The sequence below is a fragment of the Drechmeria coniospora genome, chromosome 02, assembly GCF_001625195.1.
Source record: "Drechmeria coniospora strain ARSEF 6962 chromosome 02, whole genome shotgun sequence".
Lineage (NCBI taxonomy): Eukaryota > Fungi > Ascomycota > Sordariomycetes > Hypocreales > Ophiocordycipitaceae > Drechmeria > Drechmeria coniospora.
In genome coordinates this window covers 1837168-1864580 of record NC_054390.1, presented here as the reverse complement: position 1 = coordinate 1864580, position 27413 = coordinate 1837168, and the positions used below count along the sequence as shown (strand labels likewise).

Here is a 27413-nt window from a genome sequence, read left to right as displayed (position 1 = left end):
GGCAGTACTACTACCGACTAACTTACTACTGCAATATAACCTATACATATAGTAGCCAGTCGACTACTAGAGCTAATTAATCGGAATAACAATTACTACTCTCCTAATCGCTACTAGCGCTTACCAGCCCATAATACTAACTTAGGCCAAACTACCTATTTATTATATAATAGAATTAGCCAAGCTAATAACTAAAACAATCCATCCAACCTTATAACGGAAGCAGTTAACTAACGAGTAACTAAAACAGTTATCTAACTGTATAATGGTTTTAGCCATTTAAGCTATAGTACAATAGCGCCTTTAATCTACAATAGAATCTCCAATAAAGCCGTTATTAGGGATTGTTCTATAGATATAAATAGCTACTCTTTTCCTATACTATAGCTAGAAGAAATAATTGCATTCGTTTATATAATTTGGTACTACTAATTGTATACTCTTACCCAGTTACTAACTAGTACTTCCCTTATTGCTATTACTAACAGTATAATTAATTTACTAGTCCGTACGATATACTTCCACTATCCCCTCCTCTTGCGCATTAATTGCAAAGAAGTATAACTATAACTATATACTTAGCTATTATTTAGTTTAGCTTTTAAAATAGGTATAAAGACTTTATATAATATTGACTTAACTATATTTTACTCCTTAATATAAATATTTTATTAAATATTAATATAAGCTTAATTCTTCCTTTAAGTATTACTATATAAATATAATTACTACTTAAGCTAGTTTAGTACCTTTATATAAGTATTATATAAATATTATAATTTACTTTTTGTTTATAGTTATACTTAAAGTAAGAGCTTTTACTTATTATACTATATTAATTTTGTATTTTAATAAAAGGCTAGTAAAACTAATATTAATAACAAAAAAGTCCTTATTAGTTAGTATTTATTAGTATATTTTTAAGTAGTTTAGTTAATTAAATTAATTAAATACGTTAATAGTATATAGAATTACTTAAATTTTTTTAATTATAAATACTATTTAATCTTAATAATATAGTATAATATTACTAAAACTAACTAACCTAATTTAAACCTTAGTTAAATATAATATATTTTATAAGTAAAAATACTATTAATACTCTTCAAACTATTTATTTAGTACTTTTATTAATTATAATAGGCTTTAATAGTACTACTTATTCTTATAGCTATATGAGTAATAATAGTTTTATATAAAATACTTTATTACTATTAATGTATAATTTTAGTAATAATTCCTTTTTATTACTATAAATATAATATTATATCTTAAGTACCCTAAAATAAAAGAATTATAAACTTAATAAATAATATATATAGTTAGTAGTTTTTATAATAATAACTATAGGTACTTTTAGAATTATAATATATTATATATATTAATAGTATAGTTAGTTACTTATACCTATTAGTCCGCGCATTACGTAATGGAGAGTGTAGGGTAGGCTAGGAAGAGAATACAATATACGATATTGTTACAATTATAGAGTTACTAATACTATTAGTATTTAGTAGTTAGAAATAGTTATTAAGGAATCTATAGAACTCTAACTTAAAGTACTAGGTATTAGAGTACTTATACTCTAATACCTACTTAATTATAAGGTATAAGTTATATATAGTAGTATGTAACTCTATCTTAAGATATAGCTTTATTAGGTAAAGCCTAATATTATAATATATCCCCCTCCTTCCCTAATTCCTTTAGTAGTTATACTAGTACTATACGTTTATAGTAGCGCCTTATAGTAATATAGTAATGCCTATATAGTAACTTACCTTAATTAACCTAATAAGTTATTTTTTTTAAAATAAATAAAAAGCTATTACCTCTATTCTATTTATAGGTAGTTACTAAGTACGTTTATTAATACTTCTATAACTAAGGTTCTATTACGGCCTTATTATACTACCTCTTTATATTTCTTATATATTTATAAAGTTATTACCTCTTTCCTATTTATAGGTAGTTATTAGGTATATATATAAATACCTTTATAGTTAAGGTTTTATTATAGCCTTATTATATTACTTCTTTATATTTCTTATATATTTATTATAGGTAAGTTATATTTTTCCTTTTTCCTTCTTTATAATTATTACTTTTTTTAGTATTATTATTATAATTTCTTACTTCCTTTTATATTTCTACCTTCCTTACTATATATATTATATTAAGGTTCTTACTACTACTTATTACTAACTACTTATATTAATTAATTATACTTATTTTCCTATTATTATATTACTATATTTATTACTATTAATATTTCTTCTTTCTCCCTTAACAATAATAATAGCCCTAAATATAGCTATATCTTAAATAAGTTATTAATTATTTAATAAATAAGTAGTTTTACTATTTAGGGAGACTCTTTAAATAAGAAGTATAATATTTCTACTACTAAGGATTAAATATATTTACCCTATATTTAAATATTTAGTTTATACTAATACTACCTATTGTAAATATAATAGTAGTAATAGTTATATTACTTATACCTTAGCTTAATATAGGTATAAATAGATTTTATACTTATTAATATTATATTTATACCTTTATTATATTATCTATAAGCTTATTCTTACTATTACTAAAAGTAACTATATTATTTAAACTACTTATACTAAAACGGCCGAATTACCTAATTACTATATTTACCTTTCTGCCTTATTTTAATAGCTTAGTAATACTTAGTATAAGTATTATAATATTATAAGAATAACTCTTATTAATATTATTTTTACTATTTCTATTACCCCTACTAGTAGTACTATTTATAGTACTACTATTATAGTACTACTCTTAACTCTTAGTAACTCTATAGGTACCTTAGTACTAGCCTTATAGGCCCTAATACTATTATATAGTAGTAGTATATAGTAGTAATAGCTATAAATACTAATATACAGTTTTACTAATACTATATAAGGCCTATATAACTATTAAAGTATATAGGATACTTACTTTAATAGCTTTAAGTTAGTATAGTAATAATAGTTAGGCTTTATAGCTATAATCTATCTATAAGGAGTTAGTTATAACTTACTATACCTATAAGGTAAGTATATTTTATTTATTTTACTATTTTTATTAAGGACCTTAGTCTTTTTTCTCTTTTTATTATACTATTACTAATTATTTTAGCTTATTTTATCTTACTATTACTTTACCTACTACTACCTTTAGTAATACTAATACTTATTATATTTTATTTATAAGTATCCTTTTAGTACTAACTTAATCCCTTTACCTTTTGTCCTTAGTTAAGGATAACTTAAGTAAGCTACTACCTTCCCTTAGCTATTAAAGGCTTAATACTTATATACTATAGTACTAAATTTTTATTTTACTTATAGTACTTTAATTAGGGTTAGGAATTTATTAAGATTAGCTTAGGTCCTTTATCTTAAGATATTCCTATTTAAATAAAAAAGTTATTTATACCCCTTTTAGACTAAATAAATATAAGCTATACTAATACTATTATTATAAAGATATTAGTTTATTATAAGTAAGTATATTATTTTATTTTTACTTATAGTTTATTAATACTTTAGTCTTTTATAGGTTTTTTAGTAATTTTTATATAAATTAGTTATATTTAGTCTATTTAACTAAAATATTATAATACTTACTTTATCTTTATATATATTTTTATAGTTAAGATTTCCTTTATAATATACTTATTCTATAGTACTTTATCCTTATCCTTTACTAAAAGTAGCTTTAGCTTAATATTTATTAAGGCTTAACTAAGTAATAGATTTTTTATAGCTTACTTTATTAAATCTATATAAAAAGTAAGGTATATACCTTAAGGAATATTTAGTATAATAATTAAAGGGATTAGTATAGCTATAACTATATATTTAGTTATTACTTAGTTTAGCTTTTTAAATAAATATAAAGACTTTATATAGTATAGACTTATCTATACCTTATCCATTACCTAAAAACGGTTTACTAAGTATTAGTAGGAATTTAATTCTTTCTTTAAGTATTACTATATAAATATAATTACTACTTAGGCTAACTTAATACCTTTATATAAGTACTATATAAATACTATTACTTACCTCTTACTTATAGTTATACTTAAGATTAGAGCTTTTACTTATTATATTATATTAATTTTATATTATAATAAAAGACTATTTAGACTTATATTAGTAATAGAAGAGTTCTTACTATTTAGTACTAATTAATATACTACTAAATAGTTTAGTTAACTAAATTAGTTAAATACTATAAAAATATATAGAATTACTTAAACTTTTTAGTTTACTTATTTTATACCCCTATCTAACTATAGGTAATATACTATAGATAACTACTATTTAATTCTAATAACATAGTATAATATTACCTAAAACTAACTAATTTAATTTAATTCTTAGTTAAATATAATATATTCTAGAAACCTATAGAAATACTATTAGTACTTTTTAAACTATTTAGTATATACTTTTTTTTATTATAAATATTATATCTTTAGCTATATATACTTAAATAGTTTATCTATAAGTACTATTATATATTATAGTACTTATTTATTTTATTTAAGTAGCTTTATTATAAAGTCTATAGAGATTTATTTTTAATATTTATTTAGTAGCTCTAGTAGCTATAGTAGGCCCTAATAGTACTACTTATTCTTATAGCTATAGTAATAGTAATAGTTCTATATAAAACGCCCTACTACTACTAATATATAATTTTAGTAGTAATTCCTCTTTAGTACTATAAATATAGTATTATATTATAGATACCCTAAGATAGGGGACTTATAAATTTAGTAAATAATATATATAATTAGTAATTCCTACAGTAGTAGCTATAGGTACCCTTAGAATTATAGTATATTATATATATTAATAGTATAGTTAGCTACCTATTTCTATATATTTACTTTATTTAGGAACTTATAGTTTCTATAATATATAGTATTTAGGCGTACTATATATATTTAATCCTTAATAACTACTTAATCCTATAGCTTTTATTAGTTAAGGTTATAGAATAACTATAATCCTAATAGTTAGTTACTAAGCGGTTGCTCTATAGGCATACTATAGGTACCTAGTAAACTTCTAAAACTACTACTTAATATAGGTTATAATACTTAATACTTATATAGTTTAGGATTAGTACTTTATATCCTACTACTTATATAATAGTATATTTAGCTATTATACTTAGGATTTAGGTCTATACTATAAATAAAAGTTAAACTATAAGAGCTTCTTGGCCTACTATCCTTAGTGCTTAGAGATTTCTTATAGTTAGGTAAATATTTTAGGTTCTTATAGTTAGTTAGAACTATAAATAGTATAGATATACCCTATATGTAAGGCGCGCTACAGGCGCGTAGGCCTTATAAGCGAATGTAAGGTGCAGTACCCGCACTAAGTGCGGATACTGGCGGATCTTTTGACAGTTTGGCCATTTGGTCGAACGGTTAACTGGTCTATTGTCCATATGGGCATACCTCCCTATATGTGTTACAATTGTATCCGCACTTAGTAGGTCTTCTAGGTCGCGTACGCATGCGAGCGAGGGTTGTAGGTTCGAGCCAGAGCGCTACCACAATACCAAAAAAGAACTCTACAGCGACGGGCTCTACGTTAGGCTTACAGGAACGAGGAAGGTATAGGCGCGCTAGCCAGGCCGCGGCTTATTTACCTAAGAACCTGGGGGTTCGCATTCGTCAGACCCTTAACCTCAGCCAACTGAGGTACCTAGCAATGCGAGGGACCGCATTATTAGGAGAGGGGATAGTTATAAGGCGCGCTACAGGCGCGTAGGCCTTATAAGCGAATGTAAGGTGCAGTACCCGTACTAAGTGCGGGTACTGGCGGATCTTTTGACAGTTTGGCCATTTGGTCGAACGGTTAACTGGTCTATTGTCCATATGGGCACACCTCCCCATATGTGTTACACTATAGGTTTACCTACTATACCTTAAGGTAGCGTATTATTACTAAGAGCTCCTTATTATAAATTATATAATTTTACTTTATAGCTATTAATTTTACTAAGTAGTATATAACTAGGTATAGGATATTCTTTTTATCTACCTATAATAGGTATTCTCCTAAAGCTATACTGAAATAATTTACTTCTATAAATATTTGTTATAATATTAGGCTTTGCCTAATAGAGCTATATCCGAGGATAGAGTTACGTACTACTGTATGTAACTTGTATCCTATAACTAAGTAGGTATTAGAGTATAAGTACTTTAATGCCTAGTACCTTAAGTTAGTATTTTGTAGATTTCTTAATAACTATTTCCGACTACTAAATACTAGTAGTTATTAAGGAGTTATTAGGTAACTGCTCTAGGGCTCTTAATAATATTTATTAAAAGACTGAAAGGAGGGAAAACTACTTAGTAACTAGGGCTTTTGGTTATATATATAGTTCCTAGTAGGTCCTTTAGTTCCTTTTGTTTTTATATATTAGGCTAAGCCTGATACTATAATATATTGTTTTGCTCTACCTATTTAAAGTAAAGTCTATCTATAGCTGTAACCGAACTACCCTTCCTTAGGCTAGCCTCCTTATTATTATATCCCTCCTAAAAAAATTTCTTTCTAAATAGTTAGGTATTTACTAAGTATATAGTATATATAGCCTTTTCCCCTTTTATTCTTTCTTTAGGAGCTTATTAGTTACCTTAGGTAATTAGCTTTACCTTACTTTAGCCCTTCCTTAGGTATTTACTAAGTACCTAAGGCGCTTTGCCTTACCTTACTTTTCCCCTTTACTAATCCTTTTATATTAATTTTTTTATTCCTTTTTTATTTTTACTTATTATTCCTCCTTCTTTTAACTATTATACCTACCTATCTTTTAGCTCTATACTATATAATTTTTATTATTAATCTTATTACTGCCTTTTGCTATACTTTTTTTTTTTACTATTATTTCTTTCCTATAAGGTAGGTTACTACTTCCTTATTGGGGCCGTTTTATATATTTTTAGGTAGTTAGCTAATAGATTAGTATTAGTAGGAACTATTAATCCCTCTCTTACTATTATTATTATTACGAAGCTAACTAGTAGGAAGGCAGTATGCGCAAAGACTGTAGAATTTTCGAACTAAGGAGGAAGAAAAGAGACAGAAAACAGTAAAGGCGGTAAGGAACGGCCTATATACCCAGACGGTCCGCGCATTATATAATAGGGGGTATAGGGTAGGCTAGGAAGAGAATACAATATATAATATTGTTATAATACCCCCCTCCTCCGAGTGCGGGAAGGTCGGAGATAGAGGGGGTATAGGGTAGGTAGGTAGGTTAAACATTAGGGTAAAAGGTAGGTATAGGTAGGTTAGGCGGTAGGAGGTACAGAGTAGGTATAGGGTAGGTTGGAATTTAGGGTATAGGGTAGGTAGACAATTGGGGTATAGGGTAGGTGTAGGGTAGGTTAAGGGTAGGCGTTTGGTGGCCGTAAGTCGATTTATTTATTTTACTATACAAATGAATTTTACGGAAAATAAAAAGTAGCCAACAAGCTGCGTTTAGTATAGCTGGGCTACTAACGAAGTCGGTAGGTATATAAGGGGGTTGGTTTAATTAACTAGAGGGCGCTAGAGGAATTAGGCAGGATGTACTAAAGGGTACTAAAGGGTACTAAAGGTCGCCAGAGGGCCTTACAAAGGCCCTAGAATATACTAGAGGGCACTAGTAGTAATAGAGACTACTAAGGGTAATAGAGACTACTAGGGGTAATAAAGGCACTAGAGGTACTAGAGGTATTAGAGGTAACGAAGGCTACGCAAAGGCACTAAAGGGCACTAGGGGTAACAGAGGGCACTAGGGGTACTAGAAGGCACTAGAGGCACTAAAGGCACTAGAGGTATTAGAGGTAAAGGGTACTAGGGGCACCAGAAGGTACTAGAGGTACTAGAGGTATTAGAGATAACAAAGGCCACAGAGTGCGCTAGAGGGTACTAGGGGGTAATAGAGACTACTAGGGGTAATAAAGGCACTAGAGGCACTAAAGGGCAGGGGTAACAAAGACTACTAGGAGTAATAGAGGGCGCTAGAGGCACCCTAGGGGTAATAGAAGGTACTAGGGGGTACTAAAAGTACTATATCTTAAGGCGCCTGTAATATAGCTTTTTAAATAGGCTCATAGGCTTTAGTCTTACTTGTAAGGGAATTACTTTAGGCACCGGCCTCTATAAAATCGGACGCTCTAGCATTACAACGTAATAGGGAAAGTAGGTAGGTAGTAGGGGTTTCCCTATTGCTTGCCTATTGTTACGAAGCTAACTAGTAGGAAGGCAGTATGCGCAAAGACTATAGAATTTTCGAACTAAGGAGGAAGAAAAGAGACAGAAAACAGTAAGGGCAGTAAGGAACGGCCTATATACCCAAACGGTCCGCGCGTTACGTAATAGAGGGTATAGGGTAGGCTAGGAAGAAAATACAATATATAATATCGTTACACCTATAGGTCTTACGGGTTATACTATAAGGTATTAGGGGGAGACTAAGCATTATAGATACCGCTATAGTTAAAGTAGTATAAAGAGTCCTCCTCCTAAGGCGGATTTATTTACTTTAGGGAATATACTATATCTTAAGGCGCTTATAATATAGCTTTTTAAATAGGCTTATAGGCTTTGGTCTTACTTATAAGGGGATTACTTTAGGTATCGGCCTTTGTAAAGTTAAACGCTCTAGCGTTATAACGTAATAAGGAAGGTAGGTAGGTAGTAGGGGTTTCCCTATTACTTACTTATAGGTCTTACGGGTTGTACCGTAAGGTATTAGGAGGAGACTAAGTATTATAGATACTGCTATAGTTAAAGTAGTATAAAGAGTCCTCCTCCTAGGGTAGATTTATTTACTCTAGGGAACTAAAAACCTAGCTAGAGCGGTTATAAGAGTAAGGGCTTAAGCGGTAATTATACCTAAAGCTAAGCTTTACTACTATAGAGAAAATAGGCTATAACTTAAGTAGTACTAGGTTATTGTATAAGAAATTATCCTAAGTAACTATATCTTTAATAGCTAATATTAGCTCCTACGTCGGAATAATATAGCCTATCTAGTAGACTAAGGCGCAATATAGGGCTCCTTAGTAGTATTTAACGTTACTAATATAGTTAATAGTATATTTATTAGTACTGTTCTTATTAGTAATAGGAGGCAGTTAGAAGTTAATAAGCTATTAAAATAGAAGGGGGTCTAATACTACTTAATAAAGTAAGTAGGTATAGAAAATAGGGTAAATACTAAAAGGGGTATTAAGTTAATATACGTAAGAACTAACTAAGGCAATAACTTAATAAAGGCTATTTTTCTAATTAAGTTTCTTATATAGCTAAGTTATTTTAATATTACGGAAGGAGAGCTATATATAGTTACTAATTTAAAAGTTATTTACTAGTAGATAGGACCGGTTAGTATAGTATTATTAGGTATCCTATATAGTAGCTATAGCTACTTAGGCCTATTTAATACCCTAGTAAAGCTTATAGGTAATAGTTTCGGCTTAAGCTATAGGGGATTAGTAAGTAAAGGGGGTAGGAATTTAATTAATAAGTTAGGTAAGGCTAAGGTTATATCTATAGGAAAGGAAGAATAAGCTTATTCTAAAAGCTAAGGTTAAATAATTATTAATAGCTAGGGCTACCCTAGGGAGTAAGGTAGCCTAATTATCCTAAGTAACTAAACAAAAGGTATAAAGGTAGTCCTTTACCTATTAGTTAGTTTATTTAGTTAGTTTATTTATTTTTAGGTAATATACTATAGAGAGCCTATAAATAATTTAAAAAAAATAGTAGAAATATTTCTAAAGGGTATTAATAAATTAAGGGCTTTAGTTAAAAATAATAACTACTAAAAGTATATAGTAGGGGATATAGTAAGTAAGGAAGACTTATATAATATCTTTAGTATAATAGTATACTATTAGAATAAGAAGAATACCTTTAAAGAGTTAGTTAGTAATAATAAGGAAAGTACTAAACCTATAGGATAGGGGAAAGTTAGTAATAAAGTCTATAGAAATTTTAGACTAAATATAGTTAGGGATAGGAAGTAGCTTAAGGAGGCCTTAGTAGTATTCCCTTTAAACTAACTTACTACTATATAAGTAGTAGTTTTAAATAAAGCAATAGGTAAAAGTACTATAATTTAGCTAAAAGAACTATCTTAAGACTAAGGTAATAGTAGTACTTTTACTTAGGTAGCCTAAAAGGAAGGTATTATATATATCTTATATAAAGCAGGTATAAAGTAGTTTAAAGTAAGGGATTTATATATATTTATAGTAGTAAAGGTAGCCTTTTAAATTAAAATTATATTTAAAGAGTTAGATTCTAAGGCATAAAGTTAAGGGCTATTTTAATTAACCTTAGGCTATAGCTTCCTAGGCCTTTTAGTAATTAATATTAGTAGTAAGGGCTAGGTTTTAAAGATTAATTAGTATAGTATTAGTAAATAATAAGGGAATAGAAGTAAGTTTAAGGGTATAGGTTATAGTAAAAAGATAATCTAAAAGAAGTATAGTATTATAGCCTTAGTACTATAAGTCCTTAGGGAAATAGGGTATATTCTACTTACGTTAGAAGAGTATATTAAATTTACTATTTAACCTCTTAGGGTAAAAGTAAATAGTAAAGTAATACTAAAAGAGTTTATTAACCTAATAGAACTAGTATTTATTAAGGTAGTAGGTTTAGACAAAAGCCTTAAAGCTTAAGTAGTTAGTAAGAATCTTAAATTAACTAGTTAGGCTATAGAGCTTAGCGCTTTATTAGGAGAGGTATTTAATAATAGTAAGGAGCTCCTTATTATAAATAATATAGTTAGCTTTAGCTAAGAATATATAGGTAGAAAAGTATACTATTAGTTATAGTACCTTATTATTATTATATTATAAAAGTACCCTACTAATATAATATCCTAAAGTATTAACTTTAAGTACTATTTTATAGGTATAGTTAAAGGTAGTAAGAATAAGGTAAAAGGCAAAAAGATTCTTAAGTATATTAAATACTTCTTTAGCTAAGGGGGAAAATAAAAAAGAAATAAATACTATTTTCTTAATAAAAGTAATAAGGGGTTTTACTAAGTAGCTATAGCTATTAATAAATTACTAATAAAAGTTTATAAAGCCTAAAAAGCTATAGACCCCTTTAACTATAGTAGGTAGTACTTAATTATAAATTACCTTAACCTTATTAGGATCTATCTTAATACCTTAGCTAGTTATAAGAATTATACTAAGGTATTTAACTTCTATAGCTTTAAATATATATTTATTAATATTAACTTAAAGGCTAGTATTTTAAAGTTTACTAAGGATCTATTAGACCTTATAATAGTAATCCTAAAGAGACCCTAAGAAGTAAATAAGTATATTATCTATATATATAGAGTAAAAGATATTAAGGTATTTATAAAATATATAGTTAATATATTACTAAAAAGTAGTAGGAGTAAAAGTAAGACTAAATAGGGTAATAAGCTACTTAAAGAAGCTAAATTAAGTATAAAAGGTAATCTTTTACTTATTATTTTCTTTTACCTATAGGTAGTAAAATACTAAAATAATATTAAGTTTAGTAAGCTATTAAGTTTAAAAAACTTAGTAAAAGGTTTCTTAAATAAAAAGGAAAGAAAAATAATCCTTAATTATAATAATATTAAGTCCTTTATAATTAATATAGAAATAGAAGCTACCTTTAAGTTTCTTAGTAAAAAGAACTAAAGTAATAGTTCGAAAACTATTAATATAAATAAATTCTTTATTTAGTAATTTATATAATATCTTTTAAAGGATAAATAGTTTTTTTTATAATATAGTATAAAGGGGGCCCTAAGGTAATTACTTTTTAAGGCTATTTTTATCTTTCTCTAAGGGAATACTATAGTTTAAATAGCCTTAGGGGGGTAAGAGCTAATTAGCTTAATAATAGCTAAAAAGGGAAAGAAAGTTATAATAGTATATAGAAAGGGTAGTATAAAGGTTATTAGTAATTTTAGGCTAAAGGGCCTTTTTAATATTAGCTAAAAAGATAGTAAAGATTTAAATTAAAGGGTCTTTCTTTTAGTATTAAGTATAGGTTAAGAAGGAATTACTATAGATTTATTAAATTTATTATCTAAAGTATAAGGGTTTTTAGTAGTAGTAATAGGTAAGGTTTTAAACCTAGGTATTAGAAGACTTAATATAAAGCTATTATTTAGTAGGTAAAATAGTAATATTTTAGTATTATATTTATTTTAGGCCTAAAATAAAATTATAATATTAGTATAAGATAATATAGAAAAAGATATCTTAGGAATAGCCTTCTATATTAACTTAGGAATAGGCTATTTTAGATATTTAGGTAATAGGGTAGTTCTAAAAGCCTTATAGGTCTTAAGGGGGGATAGGAATATATATTAGTTAGGCTTTCTTTATAAAGGTATTACTAATAAATATATAAATAGTTAAGCCTATATTTATAAAAGTCTTTTTAGTATAATAAATTAAATTAACTATAATAAGAATTAAAAAAAAGGGAAATTAAACTTATTTTATTTAGTAAGCTTAAAGGATAACTTTCCTTAAAGCCTATTTATTTCCTTAATTTAAAATAGTATTCTTACTATATTCCTTAATAATACTTATAGGGATAGTTATATTTTATAATACTTAGATCTTAGGGTTTATATTTTACTTTTATAGTAGGATAGGTAGTAAGAGTAAGTAAATTTATATATAGTAGCCCTTTTTAGTATAATAAAAGTAAACCCCTTCCTACCTTTAATAATTAAGTTCTATAGCTAAAATATACTAAGCTTATTTTCTATAGAAAAGTTTATTATTTATAGTAAGGTTAGCTTATTACCTATAAGGGTATTTACTACCCTTAGTAGGGTTAGCCTATTAAATATAGGTAGGCTTAGTAAGGTTAGCTTACTAAATAAAGGTAGTCTTAGCCCCTTTAGTATAATAGCTAGTAGGGTAGTAGGATAGTTAGTATATAGAGGAGTTAAGATAATTAGTAATTATACTAACTTAGTAGGTAAAAGTAAGAAAGTTATTATACATAAGGTTAAAATTAAAAAGTAATACTTAGTAAAGGTTTTTAGAAAGGGTAGTTTTAAAGTAATTAATCTTAATAGCTTTAGGCTAGTTAGGGCTATTAGCTTTAAGTATTATTTCTTTAAAAATAAAAAAGAACTTTATAAATATAATAATTTAGTAAAGCTAGGAGAGTTTCTTAAGGGCTTTTTTAGCTTAACTTAGGTTACTATAAATCTTATTTAATTTCTAAATAATCTATTAGTAATTAAATTTACTTAATTTCTACTTATACTTAAACTAAAAGGCTAGTATCTTTTTAGTTTTTAGTCTAAGTTAGCTAAAAATATAGTAAAACTAAGCTTTATTATTACTAATAGTTATACCTTTAAGTTTAATTTTAGCCTTAATTTCTCCTACTTAAAATAAGAAAAAAACTAAGTTACTATTAAATAAGGTTAGGTAAAATATAAGGTAGGCCGTAGGGGCTATAGTAATAGGAGGTATTAGTTTAAGGGTAAAGGTAAATAACTTTTTACTTATTCCTTTAAGCTATTAAAGGTATGCCTAAAGTAAGTAGAGGGAGGTAATAATTTTAAATAAGGCTAAGTTAAAGCTTAAGGTAGAATTACTTAGTTAGTTTAAGTAGGGTATTTTATTAAGGTTTTAGGGAATAGCTAAGTAAGTTATACGGTTAGTAAAGCTAGATATTTTAGTAAACTTAGTATTTACTAAATAATTATCTTAAGGGTAGGCTAATAGAGTTTAAAAATAATATTATAAAGCTAACTAGTAGGAAGGTAGTATATATAAAAACTATAGAATTTTTAAACTAAGGAGGAAGAAAAGAAATAGAAAATAGTAAGGGCAGTAAGGAACGGCCTATATACCTAGACGGTCCGCGCATTATATAATAGGGGGTATAGGGTAGGCTAGAAAGAGAATACAATATATAATATCGTTATACCTTTTTACCTTAGTAAGTAAATTAATTTACTAAAAGTTAAAAAGGGTAAGTATAATTACTCTTTTAACTATAGAAGTAGAATTTAATACCCTACTAAAAGTAATATAGGAAATTAAATAGCTAAATAGTCTATTTATAAAATAGGAAAAAGTCTTTAAAAACTTATTCTACTTTTATATAATAATAATAGATCTATCTTTATTACTAATAACTTAAATTAGTACTCTTATACTAAGTATACCTTACTAAAATTTTAGTATATTTAGTAAGAAGTAATAAGCAGCTTAGCTAAAATTAACTATTTAAATATTAAGTTAATACCTACTAATAGTCTTACTAAGGCCCTTACTACTAATCTCTTTTAATAATACCTTAGCTTATTAGGTCTTTAAAGGATTCCTATATAGTGGTACTCTTACTAGCTAAATAAAGGGGGTATTAAAATTACTAATATTTATATTAGTAAAAGTACCTAAATAGGATACTATTCTATATATATTACTACTTATAATACCTAGTAGTAGTATTACTACTTACTAATATACTACTACTATACTATATATATAAGTAGTATATTAAGTTAATAAATTGTACTTACTATATAAATTCTCCTTATTCTAACTTAATACAACTAATAGTAGTACTACTATTTAGCCAATCTACTACTATTATATATTTTATATAAGTAGTACTTAGTCGACTAAGTAAGATTATTAATCGGACCGTTAATTAATACTCTTATAACTACTACTAATAGTTTCCTACTAATAGTATTACTATTGCGTACTAAGACCTACTTAACTTTAATTAGTAGTTACTTACTAGTAGTACTACTATTAGCCTACTTAACTACTGTAGTACTACTACTATACTATTGCAATAAAATACTAATACTAACTAAGTCTGCTAGTTATATATACTAACTATACAACTAGCAGTATAACTTAATAAGAGTATTTAGAGCTGTATTGTATGTAAGTAAATTGTTTAGAGATGTATTATATAGAATTAGTTAGAATTCCGATATATATATATTTTACTAATTAAGGTACTACCTTACAGGTATAAAATGGTCCTACCTTTCCTATACTCCTAATAGGAAGTAAGTAAGTAAGAATAATTAATGTTATGGAGTTACTAGGCAACTGCTCTAGGTGCTCTCAATATTATTTATTCAAAGACTTAAAGAAGGGAAAACTACTTAACAACTAGGGCTTCTAGTTGTATGCGTTCTTCCTAGTGGGTCCTTTGGTTCCCTCCGTTCTCCTGTATTGGGCTAAGCCCGATACTATAACAATTAAGTACGTAAGCCTTTTTTTAAATCGTATTATAATACTACTATTTGACTTATTTAAATCTGTATTCCCTGCCCAGTTACTAACTAGTACACTTCCTATTATTACTAATAGCCTCGATTAATATATATTTTGGATAGTTTGTACAACTAGTACTTCTACTGCGTACCCTTCCTATTTTTTTTAAGAGTAGCCTAACTTTCCTTAGTAGAATCCATTTTAGGAATATAGATACAATTTAGTTAGTAATTAGATTTCGGTTTACCTTTATACTAATAGTACTAGTAGTTTAGTATTGGGATATACAATAAGTAGTACTTATTATATACATTAGTAGCTGGGTACTATAGTTAAATCGATTTCCTAGAATTACAGTAAGTAGTACTTATAGCAGAAGTATATTATGATATATAATACGTAGTACTTATTATATATATTAGCAGCTGGGTTAATTATTCTAGGGGACTTAGTATAGTCCTTCCGGGCCTATAACCTGTTTAAATTAGGGTAAAAAGAAGAATCGGAAGGGTATATAGTAGAACTACAGTTATACGGACTATCCAAAATGGATATTAATTAATACTATTAGTAATAGTAAAAAGAGTACTAGTTAGTAACTAGGTAGGGAATATAGATTTAAATAAGTTAAATTATAGTGCTAAGATGCGATTTAGAAAAGAGAGACTTATATATTCTTCTTGTTCTTACTTACTTGTTTTTTTACTTACTTCCTATTTAGGAGTATAGGAAAGGTAGGACTATTTTATACCTAAGAGGTAGTACTTTAATTAGTATAATATATATGCATTGGAATTCTGACTAATCCTATATAATATATTTCCAAATAATCTGCCTATATATAATGCAGCTCTAAATACTCTGGTTAAGTTATACTGCTAGTTGCATAGTTAGTATATATAGCTATTAGACTTCGTTAGTATTATTGTTCGGTTGCAATAGTAAAGTAGTAGTACTCTAGTAGTTAAGCGGGCCAGTAGTAGTACTACTAGTAAGCAATTGCTAGTTGCAGTTAGGTGGGTCCTAACGCGTAGTAGTAGTACTATTAGTAGGTAACTACTAATAGTAGTTCGAAGAGCGTTAATTAACGGTCCGATTAATAATCTTACTTAGTCGACTAAGTACTACTGCCTAGCCAATCTACTACTATTGTACGTCTCGTATAAGTAGTACTACTATTAGTTGTACTAAGTCGGGGTGAGGAGAATTTATATAGGAAGTACAATTCGTTAACCTAATATACTACTTATACGTACAGTACAGTAGTAGTACATTGGCTAGTAGTAGTACTACTGCTAGGTATTGCAAGTAGCAATACATATAGGATAGTATCCTATTTGGGTAGTCTTATTAGTATAAATACTAGTAATTCTAATACTAAGTTAGTATTGTAAATATACTGCTAGCTATATTAGACTTCTTTTAGTCTAAATTAAATAAGGCTTTTTGGAATAAATATATAGTCTCTGTATATAAACTAGAATAATAATATATAATTTATCTTACCCTACTTAAACTCTTAGGGCAAAGCAGAAACCATTAACTAAGATTCAATCTATATATTATATTTCTAACCCGTTTAATAGTAACTTACGTTATAGTATTATTTATTACTTAAACCTCCAGTAATAATACTTATAAATGAATACAATTGAATTAAATAATAAAAATGCTATGGAGTTACTAGTACTACCAATATCTAGTAGTCGGAAATAGTTATTAAGAAATCTACAGAACTCTAACTCGAAGTGTAAGGCATTGGAGTACTTATACTCTAATGCTTGCTTAGTCATAGGGTGCGAGTTACGTACTGTTGCACGTAACTCTATCCTAGGACATAGCTCTATTAGGCAAAGCCTAATATCATAACAAAAAATATAGATTGAATTAAATAATAAAAATATAATGCATGTTCTATTAATTTGAATTGAACTAGAAACATTTAAGAACTCGAAAATTCTCCGTTCTATTTTTCAATAACTCATAAAAGCATACGCCTAGGGTCTTCAATGTATTCTTTTACCTTTACCAAAAACTGTACAGCTTCCCTACCATCCAAAAGCCGATGGTCATAGGTTAGTGCCAGGTACATCATTGGCCGGATCTCAATTTTGCCGTTTATAGCAATTGGGCGATCCTTGATAGCATGAAGGCCTAGGACGGCGCTCTGAGGCAGGTTGATAATGGGCGTACCCATGAGGGAGCCAAAAACACCACCATTGCTGATTGTAAATGTGCCACCTGCCATGTCCTCAATGGTCAATTTTCCATCCCGGGCCTTTCATCGACGTCAGCGCTATTCAGGGGTCAACAGGTGGCATGAGAGTACATGCCTTTTTACCCATGTCTGCAATTGATTTCTCAATGGCAAGCATATCCATTGACTCTACATTTCGTACGACGGGTGTGACGAGCCCCTTCTCCGTGGCAACAGCAACGCTGATATCGACGTAGTCGCGGTAGACAACCGTGTCGCCTCCATTTGGCCCTTCAATGGATGCATTGACGGCAGGAATATCTCGTATGGCCAGGACAGTGGCCCTGGCAAAGGCGCTCATAAAGCCTAGTTTAATACCGGTCTTCTTAAGAATATCATCCTTGTACAGCTTGCGAAATTCCATCATGTTAGACATATCAACTTCATTGAAGGTTGTCAAGGATGCTGCCGTGTTCTGCGACTGTTTGAGACGCTCCGCGATGCGGAGGCGCATTCGGTTCATTTTTATCTGGGTGGTTTGTTAACATCTCGCGAGGTCGTGGTAAACCAGGTACTTGTGTGTAAGACACTTACGCGGCGTTCCTCGCGCATAGGGGGGGGCGAGGCTGGTAGCGAGCTGGAATTGTTCTGCACATCTGGCAGTGCCATGCTCATGACCTTCATGGGCTGCTCGGGTTCAGGCGTTCGAGGGAGTTCTGATTTCTGTGGCGCGACCGATTGTGACTTGTCCAGCTCTGCGGTCGATTCAATTCGCGCTGGTTCAAACTTCGACTCGTTCGAGGAGACATCTTTCTTCTCGCCAACATTCGGGCTTCCGCCAAGCTCGATTCGAACCAGGTCTTGACCGACAGTCACAGTATCTTCCTCGCTGGCATAATACTCCTTGATCGTCCCAGCCTCCGAGGCGTTCACGGCGACATCAATCTGGCAACGAGTCGGATTAGCACAGCGAACACATCTAAAGCAGACCACAGTATCCAGTGTGGCATACCTTGTCGGTCTCGATTGTGGCAATTTCCTCGTCCTGCTCCACAAACTCGCCGACTTTTTTATTGAACTGCTTGAGCGTTCCCTCCGATATAGACTCGGCCATCTGCGGTACCTTCTCGATCTTAAATGCATAGCCGCGAGTGGTTCCCCTCGGCACTGGCAATACGGCCAAGGGACGACGAACTAGAAATGGTAACGTTGGTCTCAGCGATTCTCTGCGGGCAACCGCAGCTATCCTTCCGGCAAACATCGCGAAATATAGTCTGGCAAGTCGTTTGGCTGAGGTAAAGTGCGGTATTACGTCGAAACATGAGTGAGAGAAATCAGTAACCCAGTGAGAATGAACGTGCAGTTTCGTGTTTACCCAGGGTAGTGGTACTAGATAAAATTTCGGGCAACTATGGTTAGCTGTTATGGGAATATCTCAATATACTTCAACAACGTATTTTACGAATAATAATTAATACTACAGAACTATTCATATATACTTTTTAAAATTTAAATAGGTTTTTCTTATCTCGTTTCATATAGTTACTATTATTAAAATTAAATAGTATAGTATATTTTCATTTTAATAGTTTCTTATTATACCTATATATTAAAAGGATATGCACTACAGATCTTAACTATTTCAATTCTGTAACTAGTACAATATATAGCTTTAATAAACTCAGTAGTACAGTTAGTTATATACAATAAATATTTAATATATATATACAAACTAATAGTACATAGTAGTATATATAAAGATATAAATATTAACTAAGTTATATAAGATATATAAGATAAAGAAGTACTAACTTAAAGAAAAGACTCTTTAGAGTAATATACTTATTGTCTTTAATTGTATAAGTAACTATTAATAACTACTATATTAATTAATAGTTACTATACTAAGTAGAAATCTTTTTTTTTTAGAATATAAAAAAGTACAATACTATAATATGTACTGCTTATAGTTAGAGTTATACTCTTATACTAATTATAGTACTTAGTAGTAATACTATTACTAGCTAATATACTATATTATACTACTAGTATAAGTAGTATTAAGTTAATTAGTAGTTAATATTATAGAGTTACTAGTACTATTAGTATTTAGTAGTTAGAAATAGTTATTAAGAAATTTATAGAACTCTAACTTAAAGTACTAAGTATTAGAGTACTTATACTCTAATACCTATTAAGTTATAGGGTATAAGTTATATATAGTAGTATATAACTCTATCCTAAGATATAGCTCTATTAGGTAAAGCCTAATATTATAATATATCCCCTTCCTTCTATAATTCCTTTAGTAGTCCTATTAATACTATATACCTATAGTAGTACCTTTTAGTAATATAGTAATACCTATATAGTAACTTACCTTAATTTGCTTAATAACTTTCTTCTATTTAAAAATAATAAAAAGTTATTACCTCTTTCCTATTTATAGGTAGTTACTAAATATATTTATTAATATATTTATAGTTAAGGTACTATAATAACCTTATTATACTACCCCTTTATTTTACTTATATATTTATAAAGTTATTACCTCTTTCCTATTTATAAGTAATTATTAAGTATATATATTAATATTTTTATAGCTAAGATTTTATTATAGTCCTATTATATTACCCCTTTTTATTTTTTATATATTTATTATAAGTAAGTTATAATTTTTCTTTTTCTTTTTTTATAATTATTACTTTCTTTAAAATTACTATTATAATTTCTTACTTCCTCCTATACTTTTACCTTCCTTACTATATATATTATATTGGGGTTCCTACTACTACTTATTACTAACTACTTATATTAGTTAATTATACCTACTTTCCTATTATTATATTATTATATTTACTATTACTAATACTTTGTTTCCCCCCCTTAATAATAATAATAGCCCTAAATATAGCTATACCTTAAATAAATTATTAACTATTTAATTAATAAGTAGTTTTACTATTTAGGGAGACTCCTTAGATAAAAAGTATAATATTCCTACCGCTAAGGCTTAAATACATTTACCCTATATTAAATATTTAGTTTATACTAGTACTACCTATTATAAATATAGTAGTAGTAATAGGTATACTACTCATACCTTAGCCTAATATAAGTATAAATATATTTTATACTTATTAATACTATATTTATACCTTTATTATATTATTTATAAGCTTATTTATTCTACTATTAAAGGTACTTATATTATTTCGGCTGCCTATATTAAAATAGCTAAATTTCCTAATTATTATATTTACCTTTTTACTTTATTTTACTAACTTAGTAATACTTAGTATAAGCTTTATAATACTATAAGAATAACTCTTACTAATATTATTCCTACTACTCCTTTTACCCCTACTAGTAGTACTACCTATAGTACTACTGCTATAGTACTACTACTAACTTTTAGTAACCCTATTGGTACTTTAGTACTAGCCTTATAGGCCTTAATACTATTATATAGTAGTAGTATATAGTAGTAGTAGCTATAGATATTAGTATATAATTTTACTAGTACTATATAAGGCTTTTATAACTATTAAAGCGTATAGGATGCTTACTTTAATAGTTTTAAGCTAGTATAGTAATAATAATTAGTATTATAGTATTAGGCTTAGCCCGATATAGAAGAACGAAAGGAGCTAAGGGACCTACTAGGAGGAATATATATAACTAGTAGCCCTAGTTATTAAGTAGTTTTCCCTCCTTTAAGTCTTTTAATAAACTTTATTAAAAGTCCTAGAGCAGTTACTTAGTAACTCTATAATATTTAAAAGACTTTACTTATATTAGTTAGGAGGAAGAAAAAGCCTAACTACTATAAGTTAAAATAAATAAAGGGAAGCCTAAAGAAATTAACCTTTAGTAAGTTATAAAGGACTTTATAGTAAAAGTCTATATAGAGTTTAGCTAAATATATACCTAAATAGAAATATACTCTATTTAAATCTTAGCTCTATAAAAGAATAAGTAGTAATAGGTATAGTAGGACTTAAGGTACTTATTAGCCTAGCTAATAGATACCTTAATAATTAACCCTTAGTAAGAATAAACTAAGAATAAGTTAGGTATATTATAGGCCTATATTAAATATAAACTAATTTTAATTAGAAACCTATATAATAGTAATAAGGGTACCTTTATAGCCTAAAAGTTCTATATAAACTATAAGCTCTAGGTAAATAGGGACTTTATTAAGTCTACCTAGGACTAATAGATTTTTATTTAGTAAAACTACTTAGCTAAAGTCTAATAATAAATTATAATATACTTTAAGGAAGGCTCCTATATTAGTTATAACTTATTCTAATTTTTAATATACCTTAAATTAACTTATAGTAACCCCTACTACTAGTAACTAGTAGTTATTAAACTAAAGGATATTAGGTAAGGGATATTAAAATTATTCTTAGTATTCCTTATATACTTTAAAGAGAAGCTTATACTAATAGGAGGAATATATTAGCCTAGTAAAGTAAAACTTATAAAGCTCTATATTAGGCTAACTAAGAGAATAAGGAACTATATCCTTTAGTAAGGGACTATAATAAATAATTATAATAAAGCAGTTAATATATATAAATAAATTATATTTAAAATATAATTATAATATATAAAGAATAAAATTAAGGACTAAGGCGGGCCTAGCTAAGGGATAACTAAGGTAACCCCCTAACCCAATAAGTACAGTAATACCCTAATATTAGGGGTTAATATAGTAGGCTCTAGGGCTATAGCTAGGCCTAAAGTAACTATAATTAGGCTAATAATAAAAATAAACTAAGGCTAAGGTAGGCTTTAATAGTAAGTAAAATAGGTTATATAAAAAGAAAAAAATAAGTATAAAATAGCTAATATATATATTTACTATAGGAAGGGAGGCTACTATATTTAATAATACCTATAATAAGCTATAATTCTATATACCTTAGGGATAAGTATTTAGGCTACTTAGGGAAAAGAACTTATTTATAAGGAACTAAAGACTAAGGAAAAGAAAGGAAATAAAGTACCTTTAAGCTAAGTCTTATATAAAGGTATAAAGGGTTTATAGGTAAATAAACTATAAGGAACTAAAAGAATTAAGAAATTAAGTTTAAAAAGATTATACTAAGGATAAATAAATTACTTTTTCTTATTACTATACTTATAAATTTTATAAAATTCCTTAATATTTAAATTAATAATAGCTATAATTACTATAGGGCTATTAGTAAAAGAATAACCTAATACCTATAACTTAAGCTTATTCCTCTTTTAATAAAATAGCTACTCTAAATAGCTATTATAATATCTTAGCAGAATATAAGTAATACCCTTACCTACTCTATAATAACTAATATAATCTATATAATAATTAATATAAATAGCTAAGAGAGCTTAATACTTCTATATATTATCCTAGGCCTAAGTTAAAATACTATATTAAGTTTACTATAAATAGAATATTAATAGGTTACCTTAAATATAATAGATTAAACCTTTATAATTAAGGCAGTAGGTAACTAAATTATATAAGTAAATAATATCTACCCTACTAATAGGTCCTAAAAAGTATACCTTATATTAGTATAAACCTTTTTACAAAAATAATAGGAAGTACTAATAGTAATAAGCTTATAAGAAATAGTAATAAAACTATAAGAAATAGTACTATAAGTACCTAAAAGTATAAATATAATAATAATAGCCTTACTTACTCTTTTAATAGTTCTTTAGAACTATATTAATCTCTTTAATAAGGAATAGGCCTTAGGCCTACTATTATACTAAGGCTCCTAGGACTATTATATTTAACTATAATAAAATAATAAGGAAGAAATACTATAGTTACCCTAGGGCCTACTATATAATTTACTATAAGACTAACTACTTAAAGTCTATAAATAAATTATAGACCTATTAGATAAGGGATAGATATAAGTAAGCTTATTAATAGTAGTAATACTAATACTACTTATTAAGAAAGAAAATAAAAAATAAAGACTATATATAAACTACTAAACCCTAAATAAAATTATATAATAGGATTACTACTTACTTTTATTAGTTAAAGAAATATTCTACTTACTCTTAAGGGTATATTAATTTACTAAACTAAATATATAAGTAGTATTCTATAAGTTATATATAGTACTAGGAGATAAACTACTTATAGTATTCTATATATAATTTAGCTTATTTAAATAGTTAGTTTATCCCTTTAGTCTAGCTAAAGTACTAGCTTTATTCTAAAGATATATTAATAAGGTATTATAGGATAAATTAAAGGAGTAAGTTATAGCCTATTTAAATAATATTTTAATTTATACCTTTAGATTAAAGGCTAATTACTTTACTAAAGTTAGGGAAATCCTTAAGTAGCTTTAAATAACTAGTTTATACCTAAACCTTAATAAGTATATATTTATAATAATAAAAGTTAAATACCTTAGGTTTATTATTTAAGTAGGTATTAAGGTTAGGCCTAATATAGTAAAAATTACTATAATTTAAGAATAATAACTACCTACTAAGGTAAGGGGGATCTAAAGCTTTTTAGGTTTTATAAACTTTTACTATAAATTTATTCCTAGTTTTATAAGCCTTATAGAACTACTTATAGCCCTTATAGGAAGGGGTATACTATTTTACTAGGGATTTAAAGAAAATATAGCCTTTTAATCCCTTAAGTATACCTTTTTATTATACCTAATCCTAATACAATAGGACCTAAATAGGAAGACTCTTATTAAGACCGATTACTTAGGTAAGGTACTAAGCGAATACCTTTTATATAAGGCTAGGCGTATAGGTAAAGCCCGAATAGATAAGGGCGTATAAGTAAAGCCTAGATAGATAGGAAGGTAGAGCAGCCTAAGGTATGCTCTAGCTATAAAAGGAATATAAGCCCGAAAACTTAAGAAGGGCTAAGCTTTAGTCTTAAATACTACTTAATTTCTAAAAGAAAGCTTACTTACTTACCTAACTATTATTAACTAATCCGTATATTATAATTCTAAAGCTTTTATTATAGTTACTTAAGTAAAATAGTACTTACTATATATAGTATAAAAGAGATATTATACCTTTTACTAAAAGGTAAGATAAATATAATACTAAAAGTATCCCTTATACTAAGTATACTAAGTTCCCTTAAAATAATACTAAGGAGTACCTAAAGGGAACCCTTTATTTTAGAAATACTAGCTATAATATAAAAATAACTAACTTAGCTATAAGAGTTAGAAAGGCTAAAGGAAATTTTTTTTTTTTTTATATTTACTTAGGGATAAGTACTAACTATTAATTAGAAAAGGTAGAAAAATAAGCCTAAAAAAAGTTAAATACTTTCTTAAAGAGTAATTAAAAAATTAAGGTAAAAAATATACTAAAACTTAAGTAACCTATAACTTTATAAAAAAAGTAAGAATAACTTTATAACTTAAACTATACTTTTAATAAAGTAAGGTAGAAATTTAAAAAGAACTATTAAAAAATCCTACTAACCCTTAACTATATATAGGCCTAAGGCTAAATATATTAGGAAAGGTACTTAAATAAACTATTAAAAGACTAATAAACTATAGCTAAAAATAATTAGGATTATTTTTAAGAATAAATACTTACCTTACTAAGAGACTTAGTTAACTATTAAGCCTACTTAATAGTATAATAATAAAAAGTAATATAATAAAAAGGCTAATCCCTAATAGAGTTTAATATTTACCTAAATTTAATTAAAAACTACTTTAATAAAGTACTAAAGCCTAATTAGGCCTTCTCTTACTTTAGTAAGTTACTATTAAAGTTATAAAGCTAAATTAATTTATATAAAAATATTAAAGGGTATATATAGGAAGAGATAGTTTAATTAGCCTAACGACTTTAGGACTCTACCAAAAACTAACTAAAAAAAAGAATTAATATAAAAAAAGGAAAGAATTTAAATTATTAAAGGAAAGTTACTAAAAAAATAAAAATATACTAATCTTAGTATAATAGTAAGGAATCCTCCTAAAAATCTATAACTTTAGGCTTAGAAAGGGCCTATAATAGTAAAAGCCTACTAGTATTAAGGTAGAGTAGGAATAATTACTATTTTAACTATTAAGAGGAAGGCTATTAAGCAAAAGAATACCTAAAACCCTAAAAATAAGGAAACTTTTAATAACTAAGGTAGCTACTCTTACCTTCGTTAGTAATATAAAATATAAAGTATAACCTTAGTTTATAGCTAATATAATAATTTTAAAATAAACTACCTAAGAGGTTAAGGTAGAACTAAATAGCTATACTAGTATAAACCTTATTAATATATAAATAGTAAGGTAGTATAAACTTTACTAAGTCTTAATAAATAAAAGTAGCCTTTAGGCTATAGGGGGTCTTTAAGTTATTAATTATAGGATATAGAAAGTACCTATATATATAATAAATAGTAAAAGGGGAAAAAGAAAGTTTACCTACTACTATATTAAAATTAATATAGAACTAACTTTAGACTAAATATAAATTATACTAAGAATACTAATATTAGCTAACCTAAGGATTTACCTAAACCTTATAGGAGCGTATTAGTAGTTTTAGTAAAATTAATTAAAAGTATAGCTATTAGTATCTAAAAAGTTTTAAGTTAAATATAAGAATAAGGTAAAAATCTTTATAGTAATAGGAATAAAAAGTAATCCTATTAAACTACTAAAAAGTTATTAAAAATAGCCCTAAGGAATCCTATAAGAACTAAAAAAGTTTAAGAATATCCTAAATATAAATAGTATAAAGATCCTATTAGTATATAAATAAATAAATTATATAATTAACCTTTAACTAAATATATTACTACTATATAAATTAATTTACTTACTCTTTTAAATAAAGCTAAAAAAGCTTAAAGAATACTTAAATAAAAACCTATAAGCTAATAGGATTTACCCTTTAAAGTTACCTATAGGATTACTTATTCTATTTATACTAAAAAAGAATAATATACTTTAATTATATATAAATTACTAAGGACTTAATAAGATTTTAGTAAAAAATTAATATACCCTCCTATTAATATTTAAGATTATAGACTAATACTAAGGAGCTATAGTATTTTTTAAAATTAATATTAAGAATACTTACTATTAAATCTAAATTAAAAAGAGTAATAAATAAAAAATAGTATTTAAAATATACTATAGGTATTTTAAATACTTAGTAATACTATTTAGGCTAACTAATATACTAACTACCTTTTAATACTATATTTATTAAGTACTCTAAGGGTATATAAATATAATTTATATTATATACCTAAATAATATTTTAATTTTCTTAAAAAACTACTAAAAATATACTAAATATCTTAAGGAAATCCTAAGGTAGTTATAGTTAGCTAAATTATATACTAATCTAAATAAGTATAAATTCTACTAAAAATTAATTAAGTTTTTAGGATTTATTTTATCTAAAAATAAAATAGTAATAAACCTAACTAAAGTATAGGCTATAACCTAATAGGAAGAGCCTACCTTATTCTATAATATTTAAGTATTTCTTAGGTTTTATAACTTTTATAAAAGATTTATTAAGAATTATTTAGGAATTATAGTACCCCTATATATACTCTTTAAAGAAAGTAAAAATAAGAAAAAGCTAAAAAAAGTCTACTTAAATAAAAAGAAACTAATAGCCTTCTAAAAGCTAAAAGATATATTTAAAAAAGCTTTACTATTATACTATTTTAACCTAATAAGACCTATTAAAATTAAAATAAATATATTAAGTTTTATAATAGTAAGTATTTTATTCTAACTAAATAACTAAGGGTATTAGTATTTAATAGTATTTTAGTTAAGGAAATTCTTAAATATAGAATAAAACTATAGGATACTAAACTATAGAATATTTACTATTATT

The 27413-nt window shown here is 27.1% G+C and overlaps 1 protein-coding gene and 1 pseudogene across 1 annotated transcript; both read right to left on the bottom strand.

Moving 5' to 3' along the window:
* Positions 1-17303: 17303 nt before the first annotated feature.
* Positions 17304-17600, bottom strand: DCS_03714 (annotated as a pseudogene).
* A 22-nt stretch (positions 17601-17622) lies between these two features.
* DCS_03713 (dihydrolipoamide succinyltransferase) lies at positions 17623-18780 on the bottom strand (the record flags this gene model as incomplete). Its single annotated transcript, XM_040801029.1, has 3 exons — positions 17623-18048; positions 18114-18464; positions 18532-18780. The coding sequence occupies 3 exons, from the start codon at positions 18778-18780 to the stop codon at positions 17623-17625; spliced, it is 1026 nt and encodes a 341-aa protein (XP_040656062.1).
* Between the last annotated feature and the right edge of the window lie 8633 nt (positions 18781-27413).